Source organism: Camelina sativa, unplaced genomic scaffold (genome assembly GCF_000633955.1).
Source record: "Camelina sativa cultivar DH55 unplaced genomic scaffold, Cs unpScaffold00462, whole genome shotgun sequence".
NCBI lineage: Eukaryota > Viridiplantae > Streptophyta > Magnoliopsida > Brassicales > Brassicaceae > Camelina > Camelina sativa.
Genome location: NW_010921703.1, coordinates 88,864 through 108,517, shown reverse-complemented (window position 1 = coordinate 108,517; position 19,654 = coordinate 88,864). Strand labels below are relative to the sequence as shown.

Here is a 19,654-nt window from a genome sequence, read left to right as displayed (position 1 = left end):
ATTATTTCTTAATTTTTGTACTTTTAGACAAAAAAAAACCTTATATAATGGAACCGAGGGAGTTTAAAATAAGCTATCACATATTAAATTCACTAGTTTATAGCTTTGTTTTTAATGTGACTTAATTTAGAAATGTTAATAACAACAATGACACTAGCTAGCACAAATTTTACGCTAGTAACTTTGACCGCAAAAAAAATTCAAACAATAAATTCGGATTAAAACCATATTTGTTATTGTACTTAATTATATCGACATTCACTAGGAAGAGCAGAAAATCTAGCTTGATCAGAACAATAGTCATAGTTCATATATATCTCTCTTACAGTCTTGTAGACCTTCTGCTCGAAGACACTTAGTATGATGGTGTTCCACCAATATATTGATGAACCGCAAGCTTTGGAATTGTTACTTGGATCATCGACGTGACAACCGGAGTCGGAGAGACCTTGGAAATGTGCCTTGAAAGGAGCATAGGTCCAATTAATCTTGGTTTTACCACCATCTGTTGCCCAGTTTTCTCCATTCCACAAACTACGCACTACTTGCATAGGCTTCGATGGATAGTTCACGCCATTGCTTGTGTTGTTTGTTATTGAACACTCTTATTGGGATACTGTCCACGTAAAACCTATTATCAAATCATCTTGTCATTAATTATATATATATATATATATATGTATATATATATATATTTGGGCAATGGTCATTATATATATACATCAAATATATCAATAATCAATCATTCTATTTAATTATGTAAAAATAATCACAAGAAAACTTTTAAATTAACTTTTACAAACAAAAAAACTGGCACATTAGGTGACACTCATTTACTATTCATAAAAAAAAATTAATTATAATAATAATAATAATAATAATAATAATAATAATAATAATAATAAAAATAATAATAATAATAATAATAATAATAATAATAATAATAATAATAATAAATAAATAAATAAATAAATACACTATATGGTATGGATTCCAAAGAATGCCATAAGTGTGGAAGTCAATGGTGGGATCGAACCAAAGATCAAACCTTTGTTCTCTGTTTCCTCTATCTTAGGTGTACACATTTGTCTGTAACGTTATTGGTTTTCCTTCTACGTTCCCCAAGAACTCAAAGTCAACCTCGTCGTGGGTGTCTCCTTTCGAAGTCAACTATGACCAATATTTCACAAATAAATACATAACAAGGTTTCACCAATGTTGCTAACTGAGATCCGTATAAAATGATTATTCTAAAAGGAGAAAGAACAAAAAAAATACGAACGTAAAAGGCAGTGACAACGCCAGAAGAATTGTTTCCAAACACTTTAATTCTCATTTGGAAAAATCCTGATCCGTAGTGGTTTTTGGACTCAAAGCCAGAACCTATACGTGTGTGACATGATTCTAAGAACAACATCATAAGTTTGTATCTTAAAATGGAAATAAATAAAAAAAAACAATATAAAAAAATCAAAGAACCTGAAAAATAATCCATGGTAAGCTGAACTTCTTTGCCTTGGTTGGATTTTAAGACATGATCTTGTCCCCATGTAACCACATAGTTCTCATCAAAACCAGATTCTTGGTTTATGGCAATTCCTCTAACTCCATGAACTCTAGTGGCATCAGCCTTAATGATCAACATTAGTGCCCAAACAAAACCAAATATTACAATATATTCCATCTTAATTGTTGTTTTTGAGTACTTCTCGTGAAGCAATATATATATCTCGTTTCTCATTTCTTGACCAAACAAATGTATATATATATATATATATATATATATATATATAAATTTGGTATAAACGTATATATTTATTGCCATAGATACTAGAGTTATGGTGTGTTCACGCGGCTACCCACGCACACTGCTACAACACACATATGTGTTATCTAATTGACAATGACAATTTTAGTTTTAGCCTCTATTATCTTAGTAACTAATTCTTTAATTTTGTTCGTTTTTTTTTTATTATTTTTTTTGACAACATTATATAAGATTGGCTCAAACGAACGAATATGAAGATAAATTGTTTACAAAAGCGAAGACACCATCTTTACCAAGTCGGAGCAGTCGGTAAGAAAGACGGCAGACTGATTGTCCACCCCAATCATGCAGCACATTGCGCATATAAGCGCTTCTATCTCTGCATGAAGAGGTGAAAGGCTACGACGAATATTGGCAACTCCCATGGTAGGATGACCACCACTAGGCGAAACGCAAAACCATCTTTTACCAGCAAACTGGTATGTCTCTTTCCATGAGCCATCCACATAACAAAGATAACTCAACGAAAGCCTAGAAACCCCAAAACCTCCAGCCCCATGTAGTACACCCATATTGGGACATCCCGACACCGGCTCTACAGCCTCTGTCTGAGCAAGATGCCAAGCTTTTGCCTCATCCTCCGCTAAGCGCAATATTGCAAGTGGATTCGAATCCAAATTACTAAATATTTTATTATTTCTTGCTTTCCAAATATACCACATAATCCAGAGGAATCCATCCTGTGATGGAACATCCTTAAACCGCCAAAAAAGAAAGTCCATATTAGTCAGAACCGAAGTGGAAGGGAAAGCTCTTGGGGCCGTTGGAAACTGTGACAAGGCCCAAACCTGTCTTGCTGGCGGACATTCAATAAGAGTATAATTTATGGTCTCCTCCTCATAACCACAAATACCACACACAGAGTCACAACTGAGACCCTGTTTCCGCAAATTGGTTGTGACTGCTACATAATCGGAAAGCACTTGCCACATGAAGTGACGGAGCTTTGGCGGACACCAAATTTTCCACACAAACGCCTTTAAAGGTACATAGTCCGGCCCAAGAAGCGGCGGTTCTGCCGGAGCCGGGTGCTGTGACCGAAGGGTATGATATCCTGACTTTACCAAATATTTACCAGACTTGGTAAAATGCCAACTGAAATAATCCGGTTTGTCCGGTTTTCGTATTGGTATGGCGAAAATTATAGCAACATCTTCCGGTACAAAAGTAGCTGTTAGCTGAGCCATATCCCAGGAGTTAGAACTCCTGTCAAGAAGATTTTGAACGGAGAGCAAAGGGTCCATTGGCAACCCTGTGCAGATAGCTGGTCTCGGGAATTGAGCAAGGATCCACGGGTCATTCCAAACCAAGATGGAATGACCAGATCCTACCCGTTTAATAAGTCCTTTATTAACCAGAGAGCGAGCTGAAATAATACTCCGCCACCCATATGATGGCGAGTAAGATTTAATTGGATCCAGAGGATCTGAATGTCTATAATATCGACCTTTAAACACCCGTGCAAAAAGTGAATCCGGAACCAAGACCAACCGCCAAAGCTGCTTCGCTAACAGGGCAGTATTATAATCATCCAAACAACGAAAACCCAAACCTCCTTCACTCTTATCACTGCACAGTTTATGCCATGCCACCCAATGTAACCCTCTTGATTGTCCAGATGAACTCCACCAAAAATTTAAAATCGCACTAGTTAACTTCCTCGTAACCGTCTTGGGTAGTCGAAAACACGACATCACAAACGTTGGAACTGTTGTAGCGACAGATTTGATCATCACCTCTTTACCGCCCTTGGATAGAAGCCTTGTCGGCCAACCACTTGCCCGTGATTGTAACTTATCCTGAACGAACGAAAAAATCTGCATCTTAGCCCCTCCTAAGCTCTCCGGAATACCAAAATAAGAACCCATACCACCCAAATTAGTGATCCCTAAGACCCCTTTAACTCCTCTATGAGAGCATGGTCCACCGTATACTCAAATTGAACCGAAGACTTCTGGAAATTAATTTGCTGGCCTGAAGCCCGCTAATATTTCCGAAGTATCCCGAGTACCACCTCACACTGCTCCCGCGTGGCCCGACAGAAAAAGAGATTGTCATCCACAAATAAAAGATGCGAAATAGCAGGACTAGCAATTGAAACTTTGATCCCAGTAATAACCTTCATCTGCTCCGCTTTACGAAAATGTGCAATAAGCACTTCCGTACAAATAATAAAAAGGTAGGGCGATAAGGGGTACCCCTGACGCAATCCCCGACACGGAATAATAGAACCATATGCTTGACCATTAATCAATACCTTATATTGGACCGTCGTAACACAAGACATAATCCAAGAGACCCACTTATCACAAAAACCGAACTGTCTAAGTAATAGCTCAACAAAAGACCATTCCACCCGGTCATAAGCTTTACTCATATCTTTCTTGATGGCCATAAACTTCCCTTTACAAGAAGGATTGGTACTGAGACCGTGAAACATTTCCTGGACTATCAGAATATTATCCGAGATTAGACGACCCTCCACAAACGCCGACTGTGTTTCCGAGATTAGAGATGGCAGAATGGTGCGTAGACGCTGACATAGAACCTTGGAAATAATTTTATACCCCACATTGCACAGACTGATTGGCTGTAATTCGGTTATCCTGGTCGGCTTATCTACCTTTAGAATAAGACAAATATTCATCACATAAGCTTTAATTTTGTTCGTTAAAAAATTGGTTCTAGAAGATGCAAAAATGAAAATATACAAGACCAAAGAGTGATAGAAGTGAATACTTTAAGATCGATCTAATCATTTTCATACATGTGAAAAAATCTTGGGTGTCCTTGCAGTTTAATGTGTTTATATAGTGATCCAACTATTATTGAAATCGCATTTCCAAAAATTAAACTCTCGTCCACCATCTTTCAGATGAATTTTCCAATCCTTGGAACCACCGGAAATTATGTCTAGATGATCTTTTATATTCCTTTTCAAAATATATGATGTTTTAGTTAAACACGCATATTAAAATATATAGTTACTTTTAAAAAGTTTAATTAATTATAAACAAAACTGTATAATATAAAATATAAAATTAATCTAAAAATTGCATAGAAAGTTGAAAATATTTTATATTACGAAACAAAAATATTTTTCTAAACATCCTACATTATGAAATGGAGGGATTAAAGGTTAATAAATAAATAAATTGGAGATTTATGTCTAAAATAGTAATTTAATTTACTAGTTGTGATAATTTCATTGCAAATATTAAATTGAATTACTGCAAATATATATATATATATATATATATATTAAACAATTTACTGTAACTGAGCACAAAAATGTATTTCTATGATGTCATCCACTTAAATAATTATACGAATAAATGTATTTCTAACTGCTCTCTTGAGAATTAGTCTTTTTCTTCATAGAATTGTTTTCTTTTTGTTAAAAACTGTAAATGTGGGATAAGACATCCTCTCATGTCATTGTTGAATCATGGATTAAACATTCTACATCATCGACATAGTTCAAATTATAGATTTACATATATTTTTGTATATTTTAAATTTGAAATAGGATTCACGTCTACAGGTACCCCCATCATGTCTGTTGTGCAACACCGGAGAGGAATCGAGAGATCATCTTTTCTTTCAATGCCCTTACTCCAAGGTCCTCTGGCTGGATTTATTTGCTCATTTGCATCCGTCAATGGTTGTCAACTTCCAAGGATATCTAAGCTGGATTAAGTCTCCTTCCCCCAACAGGAAGCTTAATGTCATTTGCAAGATTCTCTTCCAGGCATTGCTCTACTACATATGGTCGCAGCGCAACACTCGTCTCCATTCTTCATCCTTCTGGTCCGTAGACAGACTAAAGAAGGAAGTACAACTCCTATTGAGGCGGCGACTTATAGGGTTGGACAATGAAGACAAGAACATGCAACTGACAAACTCACCTCAGCAAACGTATCTCCACCTCTGGTTCTCGAACTTTCAGGCCCCTTGATCTTCTCCTTTTTTGTGCTGTTAAGATCTGCCATTAAGCTCTACTTGCTGATGTTTCATTATTTCCCTGGTTCCAAAAAACGATGACTCCTCTGTATGCGTTATAATTAATATAAAACGGTATCGTTTTCTTTAAAAAAAAAAAAAAAAAAAAGAAATAGGATTCACGTTCATTTTGCAAGAGAAAAATTATCACCCCATAACAGAGCATTCATTAAAAGTCTAACTGTATTAATTAGATGAAGGTCCGTGTCATGTCTTGTTAAAAAATACTTTATATATATATATATATAATTTTAATGAAATTTCATGATACATCTATCAAATAAATAATAACAAACACAATAAACACTGATGTGATGTCTTTTCGTTTCTCAAATAGAATGGTGTGGAATTGAGTGGCCGAGAGAGACTTAGTTTGATACTTCAAAAGCATTTGGTTAATTTCAAGAACATACATATTAGTTCGTTCTCGTTAGTCGTTAACATATCATATTAGTTTGTTAACAGATATTATATACTTAATCGTAAAATTAGTTTTGGACAGACTTGAAAGACACACAAACAGAATGCTGAAATCTCGAGTAAGATACATGAGAAGAGGATACTCCAACAAATTAACTATTTATATTTGAGAGCATTCAAAATCATGTTTACTGTTCCATATATAAATAAACTTATACCACTAATCTTGAAGGAGAACAAATACAGTTTTGAGAAGTACAACAAACTTAACAAGTTAGATAGATGAAGAGTTTACACGTTCTATATTAACCTTTCTCTTCTATAATCCCAAACTCCTCGTGGGCTATAACCAAATTTGTTTCCCAAAAAATTAGAGACTAAGCTGGTAGCTGCAGCTTTTTATTGTTTTTCCAGCTGTGTATTATGATTAATCCAAACCATTTAGTCAAGAGTTGTGAGTTTATTTCATGAACAAAGAGGCTAAAGATGGAAATATGTGTTACCTTTGGAAGTAGTAGTAGAAGAAATCAGCGTAGAGCAATGTCTGAACGAGCCCAGCGATCCATGCTACGAAAACAACACAACAAATGTCACAAGATTTCATTTAAATTGTGTCAACAAATAATCCACAAAGACTACAAAGAAACTAAATTAAACATATCAGTGAAACGGTAAGAAGTTCTTGAGCATGTCATGTTATGCGGTAAGAAGTTCACTAATCTAACTAGGCACAAACATAACAACAGATGCAATAATGTGCACAACTGGGGACGTGACAAAGAACTTTGAGGGAGGTAAGTAGTCATACTTATCCAGTGAACAAAGTGTGGTTCAGTGAGGTAACGGTAGATCCAGTTGAGGATATAGAATCCTCGGTATCCCCTGCAACAAGACGACATCAAATATGAAGCTTACTTAGAAGGCAACTAAAAACATCAAGACACAGAACTGAGATGTCACCAAAGTGAATAGGATAGAAATGAAACTAGTCAACAAGAGATATGTATACCCAAGGAGAAATACGTATTGCCCTGTCAAGTTATCGATATTTCTAGTCCTCTGCAGTAGAACAAGCTGGGGAAGTATAGCAACAGCCTCCAAGTACAATGAAAATGTCCACAAGACCTGAAAATTATTATACAGAAGATGTGAATAACACTACGAAAAAAAAAGAGAAACTGTTCTGGCGAGCAAGAAGAACAAACCTCAAGAAAGGTAAACTTTTCATGAATCAAAAGAGCCAAGAGTAAGCAAGGAAGCACAAGGAACCAATGACGAAACGTATCTTGCTCCCTATCATAAGTCCTACGAACAGTCTTATGGTACCTCATGTACCAAACTATTGAAAACGAACTTCCTAAGAATATCAACTTCATAAGAGTGTTGTAGATTGAATAGAAACTCGTAAAGATATCTAAATATCGAGTCGCGAAGACAATGGCGTAGAGTTCTTGAGTCTTTAGTGAAACACCTGTGAAATTCCCAAAAAACCAAAGGAGATGATGATACTCACTAAACGTACAAAACCAAATCATAACATTTTGATTCCAAAAGGATTTGGTTTTTCGAAATGGAACATACCGGCGCAGGATTTGATGGTGTGGATCTTGAGAAGCAAGACAAGAACACTAGCTAGGTGAGTCATATCACCGGCTAATCTGAAAATGTTCATCTTTGTTTTTGTTCTTCAACGGAATTTGAGAAACTCGATCGATTTAGGGTTTTATGAAAGCTTCTTGCTTCGTTCGTAGTTGTCTTCTCCGGCGACGGCAACACGTGAGATCTGTGCTAGATCTCGTTTCTGCTCTGTTTTTTTTTTTTCCTGGAAAAATTGAAAACAAACGGATGAGAAAATCTTAAGCCCAGGCCCAGAGTTTCTTTCGGCTATAGGCCAGGTTTAGTAAACCGAATGCTGATTGTTTGGTTACGGGACATGTCGGTTCTTCCAAAACCAGATTAAACCAGCTACAACATGATCCAGTTCACACTTCACACATATCATATCATCATCAAGTAGGGAAATTTGAAAACTAAACTATATAACTGGTGTATATTAAAAGCAATGTACAGTAGAACCTCTATAAATTAATACCCTTTAAATTAATACTCGCTATAAATTAATAAATTTTTCCGGACCCAAGTTGGGACGGTGTAAAAAATGACACATTTTGATAAAATAATAAGATAATAATTTTTCTGGAAATCTTATGTAAAAATATGGTCTCATCAATATCATAAATTAATAATCAAATAAACTAAATATATATATATATATATATATATATATATATATATATCTAAGAATATCTAGTGAAATATGATTCTATTGTTGTTTGTCTACTCTTGAATTTGCATTCTTGTTGGAATTCATCTCTAATCTTTTTCATTGTTGTCTTCTCAATCGCATCTAAAAATTGTGGAGAGTCTAGATGCCATAATTGCTTATTTAGTAACAGGTTCTAAAAGTACCGTAATATCTTCTTCGATTTTATCGTTACCATAAAGGATAGTAGTAGCACTTTCTTCTAAACTCTAAACTTCTAACATTTATCATTTTTATCTAGATAATTTAGTAAACAATTGAAATTTATTCTATTACGATAAAAATATTATAAATTAAGAAAATTCTTTAAAAATGTAAATGATAACAAAAGTATTTTATGTTGTAATAGAAAATTTTCAAAATTATGAAACTGAGAAAATTTTTTCATAAATTAATAAAATATTAATTTATCGATAAATTAAAATCTCTATAAATTAATAAAATTTCATGGTCTCGACCTTATTAATTTATAGAGGTTTTACTGTATATGTAATAAAGTCCTTAAAATATCATATCAACACAAACCGAATAGTTGCAAATATTTTTAAAAAAAAACCAAAATTTTAGAAAATAATTTTCAGTTAATACTCTAGAAAATAATTATCTTGCAAACCTCATGTAATTTCAGATTTTAAACGATGTGATTCAAAAAACTATATTTTCAAGTTATGAATCTTATATTTTTATAGAAAATATTTTTAAGGGTTAAAAGTTTTTGTCATCGGCACAACTATATTACATGGACCAAATTACGTAGCCCTATAAGGATTTAAGCAGTTGCTTAAGAGTTTCTATCTTTCAATAAGAGATTAAATTTAATTATTTTTGTATGATTTAGTTTAGAATGGTTGTTTATCTAGGATGTTTTTGGTATGTTAAGAAACTTGGGTGTGTCAGTTTCTGATTGGGTGGGATAAAAATAATTTTCTTCTATTTTTTTTGTTATGTAATTTTCTCTCTCGTTTGTTTCCTGTCTCTCTCCCTTAATCGACTTCCATATCATCTCCACGGAAAAGACACGATAGAATTGAAAGGTTATTCAGTCGGTGATTCAGTCAGAAAGTGGATTTTACCGGCGGCATCACATCTCCACCGTAAGAGACACCATCGACGATCTCGGTTCATCAATCCATCGCGATTAATTAGTGGGTTCATCAATCCAATCACATCTCCTGATTCTACTGGTACAGTACTTTCTTACGATAAATTTTGGTTTTTGTTTCTTAATCCTCTCAATTTTGTTGCCATCTCTCTCTCAAATTCTTAGAAAAAATGGATCTAATCGTTTTATAGTCTTTGAAGTTTCAAATATTGGTTGGTGATCTTTTCACATTTTTATTGACTCCTCCATCAAATTTTTTGCAGTGGAAAAAATAGAAAGTTTCAAGCTTATTCAAATTGGTTAGAGTCAAGAGAAGTAAGAAATGGAGAAACGAGTGAGAGAAGACAAGAGTGTTCAACAACTCATGTACTTGAGCATTTGTGCTTTTGATTATCGCAGAGATATTTCTCCATCAAGTAGACAGGTAAATAGCTCATGTACTTGAGCATTTGTGCTTTTGATATATCAAACATATAAAATGTTGGAGGTTGAATATACGGAAAACTAACTAATTCTTTAACATTTCGTGCTCTGGACAGTGCTACTGTTTTCCACAATGCAAGCACAAGATTCTTTGATGGTTTTAGATTCGGATTTGGTGCAGAGGTAGGGAAGAGAGAGACATATTATATCACATCTATTAAACCGAATAGATAGAGAAGTGTCTATGAATGAGTGGTTAATGTGGGTGGTTCTTCTTATGTATATGTGGGAATAAGCACAAGCAGGATCTATGCCCGTGATCCAGTCAGAGTAGAAGGATTATTGACAACGAGATGGTACAACTAAGTCTATTTTGTCTTTCCATAGTACATTGAATTGTCAAATGGTTGTGGTGATGAATGACAGGATAATGAGAGGAAAAGGACAAGTTGTTGATGGAGACAATGGAATCGCTTACACCCGTAAGGACCTTCCTGTCTTAAAAAGGACAGAGGTTGTGGAGAATGGGAATTAGTTCTTTGTCTTAAAATGGAATCGCTTACACCCGTAAGGACCTTCCTGTTTTATTTAATTTGTATCTATCTATGAGAGCTGTTATTTGTTCACGTGTTATCAAGTTAGTTTCAGTTTGAGTTTATGTTTGTTGTGTTGAGTTAGTTTCAGTCCGAATGTTTGGTAAATGTCACCGAGTGTTTTCTTGTGTTGTATTAGTTTAACTTGTTTTAATGATATGCTTGTGTTGTTTCAGTTTAACTTAATCAATGTTTGCTTGTGTTGTTTCAGTTTAACTTGTTTTAATGATATGCTTGTGTTGTTTCAGTTTAACTTAATCAATGTTTGCTTGTGTTGTTTCCGTTTAACTTGTTTTAATGATATGCTTGTGTTGTTTCAGTTTAACTTAATCAATGTTTGCTTGTGTTGTTTCATTGTATTGTTTCAGTTTAACTTGTTTTAATGATATGCAATGGTCAAATAATTGCTATGTGTCATTCCATTAGGATTGCCGACAAGAAGAAGAAGAAGACAAGAAGGTTTTGCTCACGGACAAGAAGCTTTTAAAAACTTCAAATTTAAAAACCTTCAATGGACCTATAAAATATTAAAATTTCTTAATAATTTTTTTATTTCACTTTTTTCAAAATGAAAAATAAAATTTGTTTTAAGATACTTTCATTACATTCTTTGATGGACATGCCCTAAAAGAACTTATTACTACACCTTCAGGCTTCGGCTTTAACTAATCCCAACCCCAACTAAACAGATAAATGAAGATTGAGCTTGTGTTCATACCGTTACCAGGAATCGGTCACCGCAAGCCAACCATCGAGCTAGCGAAGCTACTTGTCCGCAGCCATGACCGCTTTACGATCACCGTGATCATCATCCCTTCCATAAACAACGTCGCCGATGATTCCACCTATATAGCATCTCTCTCCACAAAATCTCAAGATCGCCTCCGTTACGAAACCATCTCCGCCGTCAAAGAACAACCAATAACAGCAGATCCGAAGCAGCCGACTCAAGTCTACATAGAGGAACAAAATTCAAAGGTAAGAGATATAGTCTTGAGAATCGTGGATGATCCAACACGACGACTCGCCGGTTTCGTAGTAGATATGTTCTGTTCCTCAATGATAGATATAGCTAACGAATTCCAAGTTCCGTGTTATATGTTTTACGCATCAAACGCTACGTTTTTAGGAATCACACTTCACGTTCAGTTGATGCACGACGAGAAAAAGTATGACGTCAGCGAGTTGGAAGAGTCGGTCGTCACTGAGTTGGAGTTTCCGTGTTTGACTCGTCCTTATCCAGTGAAGTTACTGCCTTATCTCTTCACTTCAAAAAAGTGGCTACCTTTGTTTCTAGCTCAAGCCAGATGTTTCCGTAAGATGAAGGGTGTTTTGGTAAATACAGTTGATGAGCTCGAACCACACGCTTTGAAAATGTTCAACAATAATGGTGGTGGTGATCATCTTCCTCAAGTTTTTCCAATAGGACCAGTGTTGCATCTAGAAAACATTGAGAAGCAACCTGAGATTTTGCGGTGGCTCGATGAGCAACCGGCTAAATCGGTTGCGTTCCTCTGCTTTGGGAGCATGGGAGGTTTCAGTGAGAAACAAACTAAAGAAATCGCCGTCGCGCTAGAACGAAGTGGTCATCGGTTTCGTTGGTCTCTCCGTCGTCCATCCCCGTATATAATGACCGAACGTTCCGGAGATTTTACGAATCTTGAGGTGGTTCTCCCGGCGGGATTCTTAGATCGGACATCGGATACAGGGAAGGTAATCGGATGGGCACCACAAGCGGCGGTGTTAGCAAAACAGGCGATAGGAGGATTCGTCACTCATTGCGGGTGGAACTCGATGTTGGAGAGCTTGTGGTTTGGTGTTCCGATGGTGGTGTGGCCGCTTTACTCCGAGCAGAAGGTAAACGCGTTCGAGATGGTGGAGGAGCTAGGATTAGCGGTGGAGATACGGAAATATTTTAGAGGAGAATTGATGACCGGAGAGATGGAGACCGTTACGGCGGAGGAGATAGAGAAAGCGATCAGGCGTGTTATGGAGGAGAATAGTGACGTTAGGGATAGAGTGAAGGAGATGGCAGAGAAGTGTCACGTGGCGTTAATGGAAGGTGGATCTTCGCAGGTGGCTTTGCAAAGGTTTATACAAGACGTGACATATAATATAATGTAGCTTATTTGAATTTGCATGTTGATTAAGTGAGATACGATAACTTATATAGTTCCAAACTGTTATGTAATGTTATGTATGTTACATTTCTGACAAAACAATGTTAATTTTACATGAACTATAAATAAGTCATTAAGGTAAAGAACTATATAAGAGTTTATGTGAAACTGCCGGAAACTATACAAACCACGATACATTAGCTATAAAACTTAATGAACGTAACCCTATTAAAACAAAAGTAGCATCGACCTAAACATCGTCCGTCAAAAATGTTGACTCAACATGTTGGTGTGTGCTGGCTTAAATGGCGTAATACTAAACCTATAAGCTATCATTTCTGTCCGAGTATTTTTTATAACATTTGCCTTAATTAAAAAAAAAAAAAAAAAAAAAAAAAAAAAAAAATCCTTTGAATAAATCGTACCTCAAGACTAACTAAGGGTGTGACATATATGTGAAATATTCTACTACAATGTCCTAGTGAGTTTCCGTGATTATGAACTCTTCCAGCTTCAAGAGATGCAAAGGGTGTTTTTTTTTTGGCCTAATACAAAGGGCCGTGGCCATAATTAAGCTTCCCCACCAAGCCAAGAAAGTGTCCAAATTTATTCCTGTTGAACTCTCCTTTGATTTCCAGCTTTTATTTCAAATATTCAATCCTCTTATGCTACACTTGATTTTTAATGATTAGATTATGACTTTTCTATTCTTCAAATTTCTATATTATGTTTTGAGTTATGGGAGCTTATTTCGGCAAAATGTAGCATTACTGATGATAATTCATGGCAGTTTGGGTAATCTTCGTTTTAATTTATGTGCCGATGGTGGTTCTCAAAATCAGTTATGTTGGACGTTGTAATTGGTTCATGTAAATTTATCATCGCTATTTAGTTCCTCTTATCATCGTGGTAAATTTATAACTAGTGAGACTTCAAAAGATGCATTATAAATCATAAATGTAGTCCCAATGCCGGTTAATAGAGTAACCGTCAAGTCTTTCTTTCTATGGGAGCTTAATCTTCTCTTCGGCTTCTAAATGAGCATTGTTGTGAAGGTTCATCGTTTGAGATTCACAAACAAACAAGTGAAGATAACAATAGAAACACCTGAATAATAATATACAACAGCAGCACAAGAAAAGCTAACCTAGAAAATATCAAGAACTTGTAAAATGGTAGTGTTACATAACGGACAGTTTCCTCTCTGTACCCAAAGCTCTCTCGAACACAATCTGCAAAACGTATGTCCACACGGTATAAAAGCCGCACCTTTACTCCTTATCATACACACGCAACAACTCAACTCCGCCGTCGCCGTCACCCCCACCGCCTCTCCTCCTCCACAACCATTTCTTCCCTCCCCTTCCGCCTCCACCTCAACCGCTTCTCTCTCGCCGCAGACATCATACATTTGTCCATCATTATCCTCCAACAACTCCATTAGAGACATCCTCGGCGGCTGCATTTCCTAAGATAACAAAAATTACAAGAAAGCTTAATCTTTTAAGTGTTCTGATACCAAACCACAGTAGAGTTTTGTTAACTAATTTAACTAACTGATCAATACCTCTCTATCTGCCGCCAACACGGTACCTAACCGGCGCCTTCCTTCTCTCTCCACCGCCTCATCTCCGCCGTTCCTAACGTCACCACTGCTCCGGTCAATCTCGGAGTTAGAGAGAAGTCCTCCAAGACGGTTTAATCGATGACTCTCACTATTCAGATTAGGGATAGGACTATCCAATGTAGGGATAGGATTATTAGACGAGATCCAACCAGTAGAGGTGCGTTTGAGACGGAGCTTATCCCGGAATGATTTCCAAGCGGTTTTATCCCGGCGGCGCTCTCTTCTCATCACGTCAAGTAAACTACCATTGGAGTGGTTCCTCGCCGGAGACGACGGCGCAGTAAGCGAACGGAAACCACTCGTTTCAGCCATCAGAATATCTTCAAGAGTCATTGAGCTCCGACCATTCTCAACCGTTGACATACGGTCTAATAACGTCACTCTAAGCCTATCTCCACCGTCCATTTGAATCATGTTGTCAAAATAAAACTATGTGACCTGAAGACAAGAAGTCGCAAAATCAAGAATTCTCAAGAACAAAAAAAAAAACACACAAATTCGTCGGCAAATAGAGAGAACAGAGAAGGGAAAAGAAAAAAAACAGAGGACTCGTTTCCCGAGAAAATCTCTCAGGTTTTTTTGTATTTACCAACTGAGAAAATAGTGAGTGAGTAAAAAACAGATCCACTTCATTATTATATGTGAAGAACTTAAGAAGAATCATCGGATACCTTCCCTTCTTTCTCCGACAACTTCCCTTCTCTTTGCACTAGAATACGGGAATCTATAACAGATCTGTAATCAAAATTAATTTTTATATTTTTTAATCAATCTCAGACGCTTTTACACGAATCTGACAAAAATAAAGAACAAATCATTTCGTTTCTCAGTGTGTGTATATAAACTTATTAAAAAAAAAAAAAAAAANTATGCTAGCACAAAGAACAGTGATTGAATTAAGAATTTTTTGCGGGTCAAAAAGGAATAAAAAAAAAAACAAAAAGTAAAAGATGATCACTTTTTTTTTTACATACTGATTGAATTCATCTGCTTTGTTTTTGCTCTTTTTTACTCACTTTCTCTTTATGGTGTTTTGTTGTACTGTGTCTCGTTTGAAAGAGTGGGAGACGTTTTTAGAAATGAGCAGAGGAGGAGATAGATAACCTTATGTGATTTTACACTTGTGTTCATCCATTAGAACTTGACAATTTTCAAATAAAAGGGTAGATCCGGTAATTCAACAGCTTTCTTTGTCCTTTATGTATCTGTGGACGAGTGTGTTTCTCTCCAGTCGTATCAGTGTACTTTGGATGGAGTTTGTTTAGGTCCTGTAATTACTTGAAATTTATTAATTTTATATTCTGTATATTATAGTTTTCAATTTTGGAATATAATCTTCTAAGAATAAGCATGACATATAGTTCGTTCATAGTGAATTAGGTACATGGTGGTTAGAGAAGTTAAAAAAGCAAAAATCAGGGTTTAGGTTTGCTGATCAAACCTTAACCGTCTCATGGTTGGAGAGCTGTTTTAAGCTAATTCACTCACGTATCATCAAATTAAAAAATAATAATAAGAAAGATACTGATCTTGATGTCTTCCAATTTTGAATTGTAGTATCAATAATACAGTTGCGATTTAAAAAAAATTCTATTCAAAAGTGTTTGATGACCTAACACATTAATGACCATAACAGATACTGGTCCACAAACTTTTTTTTTTTTGTTATTGTCTCCATAATGATAATGTGATGTAAGAGAAACGGTCAAGATTGTTTACGGCTTTTTTTTTTCTTATCTTCGTTTATATTTATTTTGCTTTTCCAAACAGCTTTGGTTCTATAGAAGAAGAAAAGAAACAAGAAAATGGAACTACAAACACATCACTAAACTAGGATATGCACAAGCAGCACCAAATGAAATCGAAATCAAGAATTTATAGCATCGAGAACTCCAAAACAAAAGAACGAAACATCAACACATTCCATTGGATATAATTAAGACGTATAACAAAAAGTTTAAAAGCCAACATCATATGCTAAGACAAGAATCACACTTGAAGACTTAACACAATTGTTGAAAACCTCCCACCCACACGATGTAGAATTAATTCGATGGTCAACAAATAAATAACATACAATTACAATACCGCATAAACCCCTACTACTGCATGACCATCGTCTTATTTCTTAATTTTACCACCAACACGAAGGGCATGGTCATGGTTCCCTCCACCCATTGATTGTCCTGCCTTTCTAGCTGCCTTCTCTTGCAATGCTCTTGCGTCTCTACACCACAAGAAAAACAAACAGCATCTCAAATTTTTAGACATCAACAAAATAGCACCATCAACAACTTCAAACAGCTCCACATATATTATTATGTCACACAGCTTATGTTGTGGTTTATGCATTCATTTTACCAACATGAACATCATAACTTAAGGCATGATAAGAAGATCTTAGCTCAAGATCATAAGAAAAGTAACAATCAGGCCAATCTGTTTTAGCAACCGTAACAAACTCCCATACTGAACTTCCCTTAGATATCAATGTTAAACAAAATGTAAAACAAGACAAACGTATCTCAAATCTACCATAAACTTCTTATGTCACAATTATCAGTTCCGGGTTAGGTTAGCTCAAGATTCCACAACCTAATCAATGTGTTCTCCTTCTTCCAAGTTTTATCCAAAATGGAAAAAAAGAAACCAAAGATTATACCTTTCACGACGTTGTTCAGGAGTCAATCCATCGTTCTTAGGTTGTTTAGGCTTATGATTACCTCTTGCTTGAGCTCTTTCACGATCACGTTCTCTCTGGTTTCCACGTTTGCTTCAATTAAAGCCAAACAAATAGTATATAATATCACAGAAAATTAAAAATAATAAAAAAAGAAACCGAAAAATTCTCCCTATGTAGTGTAATAATAATAATACTAAAAGGTAAAACGAATCTTAATAAATGAAAGAGATCAAGAAGAAGGATATGTGCCATTTGTCGATGAACAGACACAGAGGAAACAAAGATCCCTGGTAACATAATCCACCACAAGGAAACGATCAATTGAACATGCCAAGTTGTTTATGAATTATGATCTAATATAATAATAATAAGCAGCATTAATAAAATAGCAATTCTCTAAAATTGAAAACAAAAATCAGAGATTTAAAGAAGATTTTTTGTTACCTGCAGAGAAGAAGAGAGTCTGATTTGGAATTGGCTAAATCCAAGTGTGAGGAGATGATGATGATACGAAGCAAAAAGGAAGTGGAATGAACTTTTTATTTTATAGATAAGAGAGCGAGTGAGAGAGGAATGAATTTTGGAAGACTCGAGAAACTGTGTAGAAAGATTCCTTTCCTTTTTTTTGTTTCTTTCTCAATTTTTTTTTTTTTTAAATTTAAATTCTCTCATTTGGTCAAACCTTTTTTTTATATATTAATAATCCCTTGGAGAAAACTATTTTATTTACAATACTAGATAATAACCCGCATTATGTAATCCGGATAATATTTACGTAAATTTTAATTTATTTGTTATAAAATAATAATATTATCTTTATTTGATTTATTCTACATGTTTTATAATTTATATATTTAATTTACTTAGTTTCATACTTCGGTTCAACTATAGTCGGTTACTTAACGATTTACCATTATTAGGTTTTGAGTATAATTGCTAAATTTTTTTTAGAATTGGTAGAATCAAGAAAACCTTTATTTACTTGTGATCCGCTTTACTATTTGTAGCAGTATGGAGTAGGATTATTTGTTTAAAAGGTTGCTTAAATAATATAATAGATATATATATATATATATATATATATATATATATATATATATGGGATAGTTACTAGAATAATACATAAAAGCTTCCTTATTACAGGATTAGATAAAAAAAGTTGGTAATTACTAGAATAAGATTTGTACTCTACGTACCCCATGAACCAATATAAACAAAAAACCCAATTACGAAAAATACCATTAATGAAAAAAAACATTGAGAAGTGATAGAAAGTCTATCAGTTGTTTGATGGTATACAAATCAAGTACAATAAAATGTCAGGGAAAGTAGGTATATTTAGTTGGTCGACTATAGTGTAAGGTAGATTTAAATGGTATATTGAGTTATAGTGATGGTACACTTACATGAATGGTAGATTAATAAGATTTATATATGATTTGTCTTTGATGATAGATTTAGTTCTTAAGCGGGTAGATTGATAGACTTAATATATATATGGAAAATATTTATGGTAGAGTAATAACCTGTTGCACCGGATATAAGTGATAGACTTAGTGCTTAACATATATTTTTGGTATACTAACATAACTATATGACAAATTTATAATAGTAGAGAACCGAAGTACGACTCTAGCTGGTAGTATTTTAATCTGGCCAACCATTCTGTTTTTGTAGCTCGTTATACACCCAATACTTGATGCTGGTGATTATATTAATGAGTCTGACCTGCTATGGGATGACGAAGTTTTAGACAGCCAGGTGGAGCTCCTACTGTATTAAATCTCTGTGCACCATAAATTCACGGATGCCGACTTTGGTTATAAAGAGCACCCCAAGCCCGCTGAGCCGGTGATTACTATAATACCAGTCAAAAAAATCTTACGTAATAGACGTGGTGAGTTAGACATAGGAGGTCCTTCAGAATCCCGAGTGTCAGAGAAAAAGGCAAAGAGTAAGAGAAAGGAGCGTTGTTTAGAGGACATGGGCGAAGATTACGTGCCCTCTATGTCAGAGGATGAAGGATTTAGTAGGCTGCGTAAGAGGCAGAGGGTGGAAAAGAAGACGGAGCCGCTAAGACGCTCCTCACTAAAGAAGTCTACCAAGAAGGGCACTTCAAGAGTTTCATTTTTCCTACCTGACGAGGAGATGGATACTGATACCAACCAGCCAACTGTCAGTGCCGGTGCGTCCAATGGTGCGAATTCGTCAAAGTCTTCAATCAAAATCACAGTTGCGGAGTTGCGAAGGCTGATTAAAGAGGAGAACAGTCTCCTCAAGACTGAAATACTAGATGAAATGGAAAGACGTTTTTCGGTTGTTTCAAAGTGTCAATCAGATGGTGAAAAAACAACAGATCATCCGTTCAGCAATGCACAACAACCGAGTGCAGAGATTGCCAGTGAATCCCCGACCCCTGTAGTCAACTCCGTGGACCATGGTGATAGAGACAGAGGTGGTATGGACAGTGGTAGGGTGCTTGATTCCTATAGTCTATCTGAAACATTCCTCAGGAATATTTGCAGGGGTAATG

General features: G+C 35.4%; 3 protein-coding genes, 2 long non-coding RNA genes and 1 pseudogene across 12 annotated transcripts; 2 read left to right on the top strand and 4 right to left on the bottom strand.

Annotated features, from left to right (window-relative positions):
• Positions 1-242: 242 nt before the first annotated feature.
• LOC104773137 lies at positions 243-1,684 on the bottom strand (annotated as a pseudogene).
• Positions 1,685-6,388: 4,704 nt separating this feature from the next.
• On the bottom strand, positions 6,389-8,100 carry LOC104773136 (ER lumen protein-retaining receptor B-like). Its single transcript, XM_010497701.2, has 6 exons — positions 7,832-8,100; positions 7,456-7,721; positions 7,260-7,375; positions 7,059-7,132; positions 6,754-6,817; positions 6,389-6,664 (listed from the first exon to the last, which is right to left on the bottom strand). Exons 1-6 carry the CDS (start codon positions 7,920-7,922, stop codon positions 6,628-6,630), a joined length of 648 nt encoding a protein of 215 aa, XP_010496003.1. The 5' UTR covers positions 7,923-8,100; the 3' UTR covers positions 6,389-6,627.
• Positions 8,101-9,472: 1,372 nt separating this feature from the next.
• On the top strand, positions 9,473-10,548 carry LOC104773135. The gene is made up of 4 exons (XR_002037138.1): positions 9,473-9,757; positions 9,939-10,099; positions 10,215-10,454; positions 10,525-10,548. It is a non-coding gene; the product is annotated as an uncharacterized LOC104773135 (long non-coding RNA).
• A 101-nt stretch (positions 10,549-10,649) lies between these two features.
• LOC109124910 (UDP-glycosyltransferase 71B5-like) lies at positions 10,650-12,954 on the top strand. The gene is made up of 3 exons (XM_019242582.1): positions 10,650-10,665; positions 11,118-11,150; positions 11,381-12,954. Exon 3 carries the CDS (start codon positions 11,385-11,387, stop codon positions 12,813-12,815), a length of 1,431 nt encoding a protein of 476 aa, XP_019098127.1. The 5' UTR covers positions 10,650-10,665; positions 11,118-11,150; positions 11,381-11,384; the 3' UTR covers positions 12,816-12,954.
• An 866-nt stretch (positions 12,955-13,820) lies between these two features.
• LOC104773134 (LON peptidase N-terminal domain and RING finger protein 3) lies at positions 13,821-15,520 on the bottom strand. Of its 7 annotated transcripts, none has more exons than XM_010497689.2 (4): positions 15,413-15,520; positions 15,110-15,173; positions 14,379-14,876; positions 13,821-14,279 (listed from the first exon to the last, which is right to left on the bottom strand). In XM_010497689.2, the coding sequence occupies exons 3-4, from the start codon at positions 14,850-14,852 to the stop codon at positions 13,959-13,961; spliced, it is 795 nt and encodes a 264-aa protein (XP_010495991.1). In that variant the 5' UTR covers positions 14,853-14,876; positions 15,110-15,173; positions 15,413-15,520; the 3' UTR covers positions 13,821-13,958. The 7 variants fall into 7 exon arrangements, with proteins under 7 accessions (XP_010495991.1, XP_019098128.1, XP_010495988.1 ...); XM_019242583.1 differs by having other exon boundaries at positions 15,028-15,173; positions 15,397-15,519; XM_010497686.2 differs by having other exon boundaries at positions 15,397-15,516.
• An 819-nt stretch (positions 15,521-16,339) lies between these two features.
• Positions 16,340-17,711, bottom strand: LOC104773133. 2 transcript variants are annotated; one of them, XR_765033.2, is made up of 3 exons: positions 17,566-17,711; positions 17,101-17,474; positions 16,340-16,665 (listed from the first exon to the last, which is right to left on the bottom strand). It is a non-coding gene; the product is annotated as an uncharacterized LOC104773133 (long non-coding RNA). The 2 variants fall into 2 exon arrangements; XR_765032.2 differs by having other exon boundaries at positions 17,101-17,408; positions 17,566-17,705.
• Between the last annotated feature and the right edge of the window lie 1,943 nt (positions 17,712-19,654).

Excerpts from the sequence above, each read along its gene's own strand:
- LOC104773136 (XM_010497701.2), bottom strand. The coding sequence starts at position 7,922 with ATGAACATTTTCAGATTAGCCGGTGATATGACTCACCTAGCTAGTGTT. Across the intron at positions 7,722-7,831 it reads CACCATCAAATCCTGCGCCG|GTGTTTCACTAAAGACTCAA; the intron begins GTATGTTCCATT and ends GGAATTTCACAG. Across the intron at positions 7,376-7,455 it reads AAAAGTTTACCTTTCTTGAG|GTCTTGTGGACATTTTCATT; the intron begins GTTTGTTCTTCT and ends AATAATTTTCAG.
- LOC109124910 (XM_019242582.1), top strand. The coding sequence starts at position 11,385 with ATGAAGATTGAGCTTGTGTTCATACCGTTACCAGGAATCGGTCACCGC.
- LOC104773134 (XM_010497689.2), bottom strand. The coding sequence starts at position 14,852 with ATGATTCAAATGGACGGTGGAGATAGGCTTAGAGTGACGTTATTAGAC. Across the intron at positions 14,280-14,378 it reads TGTTGGCGGCAGATAGAGAG|GAAATGCAGCCGCCGAGGAT; the intron begins GTATTGATCAGT and ends TTGTTATCTTAG.